This window comes from Zonotrichia albicollis, chromosome 3, assembly GCF_047830755.1.
Source record: "Zonotrichia albicollis isolate bZonAlb1 chromosome 3, bZonAlb1.hap1, whole genome shotgun sequence".
Classification (NCBI taxonomy): Eukaryota; Metazoa; Chordata; class Aves; order Passeriformes; family Passerellidae; genus Zonotrichia; species Zonotrichia albicollis.
Window position 1 is genome coordinate 70,328,181 of NC_133821.1, and position 12,638 is coordinate 70,340,818.

The window sequence follows — 12,638 nt, forward strand, 5'->3', positions numbered from 1 at the left end:
CACTCATTCTCCTTCAAGCTCCCAACCTTTACAGGCAAAGTAGGCTGTGGCTGATCTTCCTGGACAGTGGGCAGGTTGGTTTATGGGACACATCAGTTGCCAACTCTCCTTAATGTACATTAAAGCAATTGATGTCCTTGGCATTTCTGCTTTAAGTCTGGTTTATGTCAAACCCAAAGCTGTCCAAAGTCCTGGACTCTGACCATACCAATTTGAATTCCACCCAGCACTTTTCATCCTTTAGAGGCACTCCCGTTCTTTGGTTCATGCTTCAGGGTCTGGGATGGATTTGTATTTCCTGACGCTTTCAGACTATGTTAAGGAAAGTCATGCCAGTAGTGTTCACTTCTCCCTCCCCAGGGAAATCGTGGTGGGACATGCAAGTGCTGCTCTAAGGGGACACTTCTGAGCCTCCACTTTTCTCAAGACTTTGGACCCAGAGTCATGATACATTTGCTTGCCTTCCTATTGACAGCCTTTCACCCAGAGGTAGCAGCTCCCTCACTGCACAGTAAGGACAGAAAAAAATCTGTGCTTGCAAACAATTGCAAATGAAAAATCCCCTCATCTTATAAACAAACATTGCAGGAGGTAATTTTTTAAAACAGCCCTTTCAATATATATCCATTGATACTTATGGGAAGATGTCCAAGGTAAAGGGTATTCTGTGCCTCTTCAATGTCTGCACTCAGCTTTGAAACTACTTCAGGGAGGTACTGACAAAAAGCCAATGGTCTCTATAATAAATACTAAGTGAACGAAAAAGGTTTGTTTTATATGGTGACAGTCTCACAGAGCCAGGGTGTGGTGTCAGGGAAACAGTAACACTTACTAAAAAAAAACATCCTTGCTCTGCCTTTTCTAGGGCAGGGTGGGCTGTTTCCCTTGCCTAGTTTCTTTCATTATTACTCGGCCTTGCTACAGAGAAAAGACTAGATATAGGTAGTGCCAAGTTTCTATATTTGCTTAGAGATTTGGTTCTAATACTCTAAAATTTAAAATGACCCAAGCATAAGAGAAGGAAGCAGCAAGGTCCTTCAGAGTTCAGATCTTCAATGTCTACAGGAGCACTCAGTTTTCTTAGCTTAAATAATGGTCTATGGAAAATAATGTTTTACAGAATTTACATTTTTAATCGTCACATGGAAGGTAGCTCAAAGAGCTGAGACTTGGCAACATCTGCTTTTGCCGTCAGCAGATTAATTTGTGGCTATTCCACTGCAGCTTTGGGAGTTTCAGAACTGGCTGAAAAACACAGAAACAAAGGGTTTACCAATTTGGGAAAGCAATACTCACATCCCCTAGGAAACAGACATCTGAAACATCCAGAAACAGCATAATTTCCTAAATCTCAGGACAAAGCAGAATGATTAACAAAGGAGGATTATGTTTTTAAATTAAATATTATGTGTTTATTTTGTGGTTACTATTTGTTGTTACTTTAACTTTTGAATTTCTCAGCATTTCAGAGTAAAATAACCCATATCTATTTTATACATTTAGTCACTATTCTTTTGTCCCACTCTTCTACTGTGAGTGTAGATATTTTTACTTGAGTTAGGGTCTGATTTACCACAAAGTGAAAAAACAGTCATGTTCTTAATTGGGGCAGTTTAGCAGAAGTCTCTGATTTAGGCAGACTTAAGATGTCAAAACATTGTAGGGTAGTGAACTGCAACTCCATGATGGTGTAATGGTTTCACTGAGATAAAAATCTTTATGTTCAGCTTGGTCCCACATCATGATTTTAAGATCAATATTGCTAAACTCTGTCTGGTGTGTGGGCATACACTGATTATCTTGAGGACTTTGGGAAATGTAGCATCCTGTGGGGGGTCTGGATTCTTTGTGCTGAAAAGTTTGGAAGTTTAAAGTTTAATTCTTTAAGGAGACATAGCTCCTTCAGTCCACAGTTAGTTTTATAGATTGAAACACACTTTAACATGTTTCTTTAAAATGCCCCCACTGTGCATATAAATCAAATGATCAATTTTCTGCTGTTTTTCATAAATGCACTTAGCAATATTTGTAGTGGAGTAGTTCACTCACACTCTATTATAGGTGACATTTTTTTATTAGCATAATCTGGAAATTTCCATTGTCTTGTCCTACTTACCTGTCCTCAGTAATTATTTGTGTAGATCACAGTGTTACAAAGTATCTGTCTACAAAGTCTCTATCTGTTTTGAATGTTATTACTAATTTTGCCTCTAATCTCAAATTTAACTATTTAAAAATAGACACAAACATTTTGTTATCACCAGGCATTTGGAAACCATTGCAAACACAGGTAAATATCAAGACAAAATTCTTCTGTGTAGAGCATTTCTTTCATCTCTTCATGTTCAGAATATTTTAAGATTTCTGAAGGGTACAAGAATATAGCTCATTCACTTCACTTGTTACTAGCATAATTAATTAACACAAGTGATGATCACTTGCACTGTATACAAACTTTTTGTGAGTCAGAATATGTTTCCATAGGAATTAATAGGTGAGAAAGAGAAATTCAGAATATTTCAGGATGTGCTTGTGTTAGAGAACCATTACCTCTTTGATAAACACAAGGGAAAAACATAGACACTTCTCTCAAAATGTTTTATTTTTCAACTCCATTGTAGAAATATTTTATATACAATTTACAGTTCTGATGTCTCTGTAGTATAAAATATGTTCCTTTTTCATTTTTTTCAATCATTACTACTACTATTATTATATATATAATATCACATCTAATATTTCATGTATTTTAGAGTAATATAATATATTAGTTTTTACATAATAAAAATATATACTGTATATTGAAAGCCTGGCTCAACAATGATGATTTAATTCACTTTAGAAAATTTTATGCATCATTTTTATTCAAATTTAATTGGCAGAGAACACTTGACTGGAAAACACAAATTTGAAAAATACTCCCACATACTTAAGCACGGAAATAAGTGAAATCACTGAAATTTTCTTTCTTCCAAGCACTGTCCCCTTTTCCAATGATCATCAGATACTTTCAGTCTCAAATATTGGCAAAAATGTCTTTAGCCTCAAGATCTCAGAGACAGATTCATTTCTTTCCTGGTAAAAGTCAAGCCCAGATAGCAACTCCACATCCCGAACACGTGCAGAGTGAGCCTGAACTCTTTCTTCAACCCATTCGGAAAGTGTCTTATTTTCCTGTCAAAACAAGCAAGAGCAGTGTTCAAACACATAAAAGGCCCTCTGTTGTTTGGTGGCAGTGTTAGGCAATTGCCAGTGTTTGACCTGCTCTGACAGACTAAAAGCCCCCAGGCTCTCCAAGACATCTTTACAGCCTTGCTTTTAGGGATCTCACGTAAACAGAATCAAGCAGATGTCTCTTCTGCCCACCTCTCCACTTCCACAGTGACAGGCAAGAAGAATTGTGCGGACATGGCAATTGTGACTTTTAAGTACAAAATGCATGAGCCGCATTTCAAACACACACGTAAGGACAGTTTTAGTTACAGCACAACTTAGCTGAACTGCTCAGGCCAGTCAAGCAACAGGCACCTGACAACTCACAAAAAGTCCTTACAGCAGCTCAGTCTCGACTGATGGACAGCAAGAATAGTTGCTGGTTAGACAGGGAAAACAATGGAAATGCAACCACTAATCAATCCAAAATGTTATTTTCTGTTCTTTCACTGCAAGGATTGTTTTGCAAACAGCTGGTAATTTGCTTTTTCATTAACAATATCTGCTTCTGAGGCAAATGATTCATTAAATTTATGTTACTACCAAACATGATGAATATAAAATGAGATTTGGGGTTTTAGAAACTTTAGAAATTGCAGTCAATCTTTAAATTATAATGACTAATTCATTCTAATAATTACTCAACCCTCAACTTCTAAAAAGATCTCACTGGGAAGTTGTGGATTATCCACACTACAAATGGTGTTATGGATTATCCACACTACAAACAGAAGTTGTTTCCAAGTAGAGCAAGCTTGCATCTGTCTGGAGTTATGAGTTCAAAGTTATAAATAAACTAAAAACTTTCTGTGAAGATCAGTTCAAGTCTGTGCAGCTGTACTTGTGCAATATTTATATTTATATTTATATTTATATTTATATTTATATTTATATTTATATTTATATTTATATTCGCTGAGTTTAGAAACCTTCTGCAACCCAGAGTTTGTGGAATAGGCACTCAGCTGCCTCAACAATACATATTACACTCAGATAAAGTATTTTGTTTCCTACAAGGCATAAGATTCCTACTGTTAGCAGTAAACAGAGATTTCATTTAATTCAAGTACAAATTTTAACTGCAGGACCATCCATCCAAATGCCTGCTGTCTAATTTCTCATAGGGGTGGAATAAGCAACTGAAGGAATTTTCTATTAAGTGAAGTAAGTTTATCCTGCAGTCTTCCATAAAGATATCTCATCTCCCTGTTGCCTGTGCTGCTGTTCTCAGCCCTTCTCAGGTGACAGCATTTCCCAGTCCTCTTATCTTACCTCCCTTTCTTCTACCTTGCTTCCTATCAGCTCATTCATTTCCAGCTACCTCTCCTGGAGCTCCTTGCCCTTCTGATGATTGCTTTAACTCACAGCTCACTCCCTGCTAATGGGGAATGAGTTAATTCTACAGACTGATAAAGGTTCTCTGGATGACTAAATTCCAATGGGAATAATCAGTTCCCAAAGTTCATCGGCACACAGGAACATGGAACTATACTTACAGCACAGCTTTCAGAGTTGTCAGGTCGATGAGGAATGATAAAAGACAAAGCATCCAAGGACCCTGAACAGTTCAGTGGAGTATTGGATGTGTTGTTGCAGCTTGTCAGAATCACATAGTAATGGGTTGGGACAGGGATTTTTGTATTGTTTACATACCTACAAAACAAACATTAGGTAAGGCATTTCTTGAGATATCAAGTGTTAACACCACTGATACAATTAGAAATTTATAGAATTTATCTCAATATATATCTTTCAATCCTATATGACTTAAATTTCTTTTGTAATTGAAAAAAATACCTGATGGGGTACACAACCTGGCCATTTATTTTATGAACATCCAAATACACATGGATTACTTTGTGTGCTACAAACAGTCCCACTGAACCAGGACTGTTTAATGTGGTCAACACTCTATTTTGCCAGAGTCTGGAAGAGTCACAATAGAGCATCATATTTGCCCTTCATTATATGAGGAATTTCAACCATGTGAATTGGAGGAGAGCGATGAGAAAATCAACTTCTGACTCCTTGCCATTGAGAAATGCCAGAACAGTGATTTGTGGCTGTGTGCTGTAGAAGTCAGCTTAGGGATACTCGGTTGAACATGCCTTTGCTGCTCTTTTCTGACTATTCTGCAAACATGGTCATTCTTGTGTATAAAGAGCTGAATGTTTCCCAGGCTTTTTTGTTGAACAAAACCCTATCACTGAAATTATTATACTTCTTTGTATGACTGTCTAACCATGCTGACTAAAACACGCTTATTCCAAACTGGAGGCAGCATTATGTGGTCAGCTGGGTATTACAGCATTTTGCTTGGAAGGAAGTTGTAGTCCCTCCTCCCTTCCACCCTCCTACTACATGGCAGGCTGATTTTCCCATTCTCAAACCATTTTTATCAGATGTGGTCAAGTCTAGCCTGAGTAAAACATCTCCAGTGATAGATTCAGCTGTGCTGATTTCCCAGCACCTTTCTCCTCCATAAATGCTCTTAGTCTCAGAAGGTATTTTCCTTAATCTAAGTTTTCCTAATTCTGTTTTTATTTCCCTGTATCCTTATTCACTGACATAAATAATTGGTCTCTATAATTTATGTGTAAACATGTCAGGTGTTGCAGTAAGCTGTGTGAGCCATACTTATGCAAAGTTACCTCTCAGGAATGTTACATTTTGCATTTCCAGTTATGTGATTCAGTGACGGCAAACACACAAATCTGACCTTTGATGAAATACATCAGTTTGAGACAATAGGAAGAAACAACAAGCAGGTGAGTGAGCACAACATCAAAGTGAGAAAATCATGCTTAAGCATGTCTTCTGCCTGTTTAAAAGTCATATTCTCCCAGCATTTCTGATGCAGAGGCCCAAAATCTAAAATCTAGGCATCATCTTGGGAAACTAATGACTGCAGACTAATTACTGCTCTGTACCTGTGCATGTATATAGAGATACACATGTAACTACACAGCTTTTTTACTCTTTACTTCAACTTCCATGGGACTGTATCTGTTTGCAAGAGCACTTCCTCTTGTATGAGTAATAGTATATGTAGGATTATAAAGAGAATACTGCATTCTCCATGATACTTGTTTCTTAGTCTTTTTAAATAATAGGTGGTTTTTGTGTGGAAACACAGTTGAAATCATATAGAACTTGACTTCTGGCTTTTCCATGTACTTACTGCTTAATTTCATCAGGGCTATCAAAATGGCCATCATAATTGTAATCAAACACTGGTCCACTGATAACATTTACCCCATTTCTTTCTCTAGCATATTTCTGAAGAAGCACATTATGGAAATAGTCCCATATGTCTGTCATAAAAAAAAAATAAAAGCAAAATTAATATAAATTTAAAGTAATTTCACCACTGAAGAAAAATAGTGTATTTGTGTTTTCACTGAATATTAATTTTAAAAAGTTCAGAACTAAACTCTTTGTTACACAAAATTTGGATTTAATCTGAAGGGACATACTCCCACTTGCCATAGCAAGGTGAGTATCTAAAGTGATATATATACATATCAAGGAGTGTATCTAAAGTGTATCTATCTTTGATTTGATCTAAAGCTGAAGCTACAAACCTACAGCTGAGAGGTCACTAATTTCTGGCTGATGTGCCTGATCAGTAACAAATAGCAGGAACTGTCATAATGATTTAGTGAGAGGAATACTCACCACCTGAGTGTTAGTTTAACTGTCTAGAACTCATGACTAGACAATTTGGCTTATTTCACAGACACCAATCAAGAAAATGCAATTCATAGGATATAAAATAGTGACATTATTCAAATATTTACGACTGGCATGGCAAAAAAAACCTGATGGATTTGGGGCATTGAGGGAATCTCCTATTGATTTAGCTGTTGCTTATGGTCTATAGAACCTTCTTGTTGTTTTCCTTGAAAAATTAGATTTTTCACAGTCTGTGATTTATTTGGAAGATTAAAAACACTTAGGTCTTCTGGATCTCTGGTTTTTAATACGAGTGAATGAATACTTGAGGTCTGATTTATTTGGAAGATTAAGAACACTTAGGTCTTCTGGATCTCTGGTTTTTAATGAGTGAACGAATAATTGAGGTCTGAATGTATTAGAAAGGTATTTACATAATCGGGTTTTTTCCAACTTTTTCCTTACACAATTCCTCTTTTTATGCATTTTCTAAGAAAATTAGCCTAGGCCTAAGAGTAAAACAGGATCATAAGCAGTTATAGAAAATTTCTTATCAATGATTACAAACAAATGCGAGTCAGGCTGGATGGGAAGACATCTTATTATTGCATAATAAAAACATCTATTATAGAAATAGTGTTGCAAGATTAATATTGTTGGGGTTTTCTCTTCAGATTTTGAAAAAAGAATTGGCATTTGCATTCAACTTGAGCATTTTCCCAAGGGATATTTTTACGAGAGTTTCATAGCTAACATTTCATGTTAGAATAGCACAGAGGAGATGAAGAGCAAACTCAAACAGGTAAGCAGAGATAAGCAGAAATCAGATAAGACTACACAAAGAAACAACTCCCATATAATTGTGCTATAAATTTTCAAACATCTACTCTTAAAATGTTTTAAGGATATTTTCACAACATCTGGATATACAGCAGGCCATGCATTAATGTTTTCAAATTTTGTGATAGCTTTATCAAATCAAGAGCAATAATTACAGAAAATTAATCATAATTAATCAAAATTTTGCAACCTACCTTTGAAAGCTTTATACATGGGAACAATATTGCTGGTGAGTAAGGCATCATACTGTTCAAGAGCAGATGAATTGTAGTCTATATAAAAGACCAAAATATAAGTGAATGGAATACTATACAAAGACCAATTGATTCATATGTCACTATAAATTGTAGGTACATATAGTTCAATTACATGTTACATTTGAGCATGAGTGTATGATCCTATTGCAAACATATCTCCAAATTTGTTCAAGAAATCTACTCAATAAATAATAATTACCAAATCTGAAAATAGGAAATGAATATTTATGCAGAGGAAGAGGGACAGCCTTTCCTTCCAACCCTTTACATCATTCCAACCAGTTTTCATCACATTCAAGTTGTTCCATGTTTTAAAGAAAAAAAAACGTAACTATTCTAAACCAAAAATATTTAGATACAAGTAGCAGCTGCCCTACTTTTGGTCAGTCTGCAAACACTGGAAACCTTTTTCTGCCCAACATGCTGATCTAAAGAAGTTTGTTTTGGTGTTTGGGTATATGTTTAAACATAAACCCACATCCAGCTGATTAAGACTTTCTAAGGTCTCTATAAAAAGAACCATGCTCACTGGGAGGATAGAGGAAATTGTGGGTCAAGGTCAGCCCTTCTGGGTAGTCAGAACAATTTTGGCTCCAAGCAGCAGGGATTCTAACATCAGGCCGCAGACAGTCTGAAACAGTGGGAGGAAGAGGAGATGTGTTTTCCTGTGAAAAAGAAAAAAAAAATCTTACACCCACGGCTGTGGCTAAGCCAATGCTTTGTATGGTTTTACTTTCTAGAATGGACTTCATTGAATCTTCTCCTGTTTTCATAGTGAATCAGGTCAATGCAAGTAATGGACACTAATGTTTTCTGGGTAGTGTTTTTCTTCTACTCCTGTTTTTAGGTAATTCAGGGAAATCCGTATGCACCGTGTAAAAGTGTAGGAGCAAAATAAGGTTACACCTTAGGCAAAAACAGATTTCACATTTGACTCATTTGTCACTTTTACATATTTCTGGAAACACAAACTGGATGTCACATCCTCCTGGAAAGCAGCTAGTAGATAAAAATGACACTATCACCTCATCTTGGCATCTGAGGATGCAGTCTCCATAAGAATTTGTGCTGCTGAAGAGTTACAGATAAAGAAATCCGCAGTAAATTTGGAACATTTTACTGGCTTTAGTAACTCACCAAAATATGCTAACATGCTAAGATCTGGCCAAAAGTAATTCTGATGACTATAATTCTTTCTATAACCTTCACTTTTTTTTTTTCCTATAAACTCTTCTACACACTTTTTCATAATTTTACAATAACATTAGATCATCTGAATATTGTTTTTTGCGTTTAACTCTTTTTTTCATCCTACATTACCTGTAACTTATTTTCATTTTGGTAAGACTGGAATATATTTTGCATTGTACCTTTATAAATAGAAGATAAATGTCTAATTTAATTTTCAGTACATTGTTTGTTTTGATCAATTAAAACTAAGCAAAAAAAAAAGAACTGTAATGTTCTTCTTCTTGTGCCTCTTTTTACTCCTTGATTTAATTTCTTTAGTTACTTCTATCAGAATTCAAGTAGATGCCGTGTTATGGTCAGGTTGCATATTAATGGAAAACATATATAACCACATGGAATGAAATGTAAAAGACAAAAGTCTTCCTTTGACTCCTGAGGAGATCATGTGTCAAAAAAACCTAACCGAACAAGCAAAAAACAAAAAATCATTCATTACCAATTTGGCTCTTTCTATTTCAGGTCAAAGAACCATAATGTCTCCTGAAGAAAGCAGTTAAAACTAAAAATTGGCTGTGGCTATCACATCATGAATTGTCCTTTTTGATGCCATTTATTACTTTTTGATGAGCCAGTAATTAATGTCAAGAAGCAAGAGTTATTTGCATTACATAACAGAATTTGAGCATCTGCTGTGGTCTCCTATGTCAAATGCAGCCCCCTTCAGGTGTGTTTGTCTTTTTGCAAGAAAATGTGCCTTCCTCTCTGGAAGATGAGTATAAAGCCTCGAGAAAACTAATGCCCTTCAATCTTAAATTTCCTTATTCCTGAGAATAATAAGTAACCAAAATGCTGACATCTTTTATTCAAGATCTGCAAGTGCATGTTATTCAACCAGTTTCAAAACTCCCAAATCACACAAAAGCTCAGCCTGCATTACCTAGTTTAATATTTAAGCACTTCTTTATAGCTACATAATGATGAGATATACCTCAACCTACAAATTGTGTAAAGCATTGCGCAGGCTGCATCCAAACAAAATTAACCCAGGGTGCAATAAAAATTCTGTAGAAAGGGCAACTTTCTGTCATTCCCAAGTATTGCAGCCAAACCTTACTGTCAAAGGCATTAGCTCTATCTCTCTGTCCTTCCACAGTTGTTATAAATGACAAAGCCTATTCCTCTCGATTAGCACATGTAATAAAAAATCATAATGTCAGCTTACTGTGCAAGGTAAGTCAGTGCATGAGCTCTTACACTCAGAGCCTTTCACTGTTGTGCCTCTGACACTATTACAGATGGAATTTATGATTTCCTATTCTTCCTATAGAAAACATACATCACTGCATTGGACTCTGCTGTGACCTATATCCTCCAATACTTCAGTCTCATTCACTGCTTCCCACAATGTTGCATAAACTGCTCTAAGATACTCCTGCAAAATATGTATTTCTCTTAATTTAGATGTTAAGTTGAGCAGTAACTTTCTTTATACACTTCCAGTGTCTGTAGGGGACCTACAGGAAAGCCAGAGAGGGACCCTTGGTCAAGAACTGTAGTGATAAGACAAGGAGCAATGGGTACAAATTGAAAGAGGGGAAATTTAGGTTAGATATTAGGAAGAATTTTTTTCACATGAGGGTTGTGAGACACTGGAAGAAGTTGCCAGGGGAGGTTGTGGATGTCCCAACCCTGGCACTGTTCAAAGCCAGATTGGATAAGGCCTTGAGCAATGTGGTCTAGTGGGAGATGTCCCTGTCCATGGCAGGGCTGGATTGGAATTAAATTAAGGTCCATTTCAACCCTTTAAACTTCTATGATTCTTTGCTAACTGAGAAATTGTTTTTCAAAAAAAGGAAAACATCTGGAAAGTTATTTGGGTTTTTGAGCTTTTTTAAAGATCAATATTTAGAAGACTGCAGCTCTGATGGGACTTTTCAATCTTTTTAAAGCAAAATCAGACAAAAAATATGTCCACAATTTACTAGTTTTCAATTGGGTAATGCACTTTCACTGAAAGGTTTAAGGGCAGATCTTCAAATATGAAGTATAAACAGTTCTTGTTGAAATGGACATTTGTTTAAATGACTTTTAGCCTTCTTAGGATTGGATTCATGATACTTCACCCAAGGTACAAGAATCGGTAGAAAGCATGTAGTGAAACTTTCTGAAATGCTATCATTTTAGCAGCATACATTTGATTAAAATAATTTGTTCATATTTGTACTGCTGAAATAAGAAATCACATAGACATCAATAACAGTCCTCTTCAGACAGAAGATTCAATATAGAAACTACTTCCTCAAGGCAACTTAGAAAAAGGGTCAAATTATGAGGACAAGTAAGCCCATGAATGTCCATTAGTTTACTGACCCTGAAAACTCAAACAATTTATTCTGGATCCGCATATCCTTGAACACTCAGAGGTTCATTCAACTATAATTACATTTTTCAGAAATCATATCACGTAACAGAGAGCAAAGAACACATATGCACTAGTGCAAACTGTCTTGTAGAGTTGAATAGAGGGTATTTAATAGGAAAAAGGTCATGGTACTCATCGGAAAGCTTAAAACTTCTGATTTGGGAAATCACAGCCAATCCTGCTTTTCCACAGGAACTGACAGGAGAGATGGAGAATTGTCTTGACAGCATATCCCTTTTACAGGACAGGCTTAATAGAACCAGGTCACCAGCAGCTCCTATATCTTTTGTGTCTCTTCAAATGGTCATTCCCATTTCTCAAAACTTTATTTTAAGATAGCTAAAAGTTAAATGATATCAAAGACATTTTTTTCTGACACAAGTGCCTTAGTCACATGACATCCATCAACCATTAAACTGAGTTCCTGATGAATGGACCACATTTTTAACCCATTAGATCCCATATTTAAGAATAGTAGAGGTATTTGATAACCTACAGGCTTATTCACAGTGTAGGCAGTCCACAGTGGCATCCGGATATCGTTGCTGTATCCACTCACATACTGATGATGGAAAAGGAGGCAGTAGTCCTTTTCCTTCTGAAGAACTCTGGGTCTCCCATATGGCAAATGAGATGAGTTTGCCTTCTTTACTAAAATTTAAATAATAATTATTGATTTATTCTTCTATACCATTTTGGATGGCACAAGGGGTTAAGAGAACAGACAAAAATTGTTAACTAAAACTTTAGCAAATACAAATAGATCCAACAGTAAACCTAGTCATGTGGTTCTTTAGGCTTATAAATAGAATAAAAATGTAGAAAATAGTTTTCATATTATGTTTAATGTACAAAAGTCAATAAAATAGATCAGACTTGCTAACTCTTGTTTCTTGGAAGTTTCATACCAAAGCAAATATTTTGAATTTATCTTGCCAGTGGAGTAAAATTTACATCTTATTTGACTAGGAGGCATTACAATGCTTCCCAAAATTTCCAGAAACTCCATAAAAAAGTAGAAAGAAATATCTATGGGAATT

General features: G+C 35.9%; 1 protein-coding gene across 1 annotated transcript in view; it reads right to left on the bottom strand.

Moving 5' to 3' along the window:
* Positions 1-2,588: 2,588 nt before the first annotated feature.
* Positions 2,589-12,638, bottom strand: part of ENPP3 (ectonucleotide pyrophosphatase/phosphodiesterase 3) — a 36,147-nt gene continuing 26,097 nt past the window's right edge. Inside the window, exons 20-25 of the mRNA XM_074537804.1 lie at positions 12,095-12,249; positions 8,515-8,650; positions 7,923-8,000; positions 6,395-6,527; positions 4,710-4,866; positions 2,589-3,174 (exon numbers count right to left, since the gene is read on the bottom strand). Of these exons, the coding sequence (XP_074393905.1) occupies positions 3,001-3,174; positions 4,710-4,866; positions 6,395-6,527; positions 7,923-8,000; positions 8,515-8,650; positions 12,095-12,249 (833 nt within the window). The 3' untranslated portion in view covers positions 2,589-3,000. The remainder of the gene's footprint in view (positions 3,175-4,709; positions 4,867-6,394; positions 6,528-7,922; positions 8,001-8,514; positions 8,651-12,094; positions 12,250-12,638) is intronic.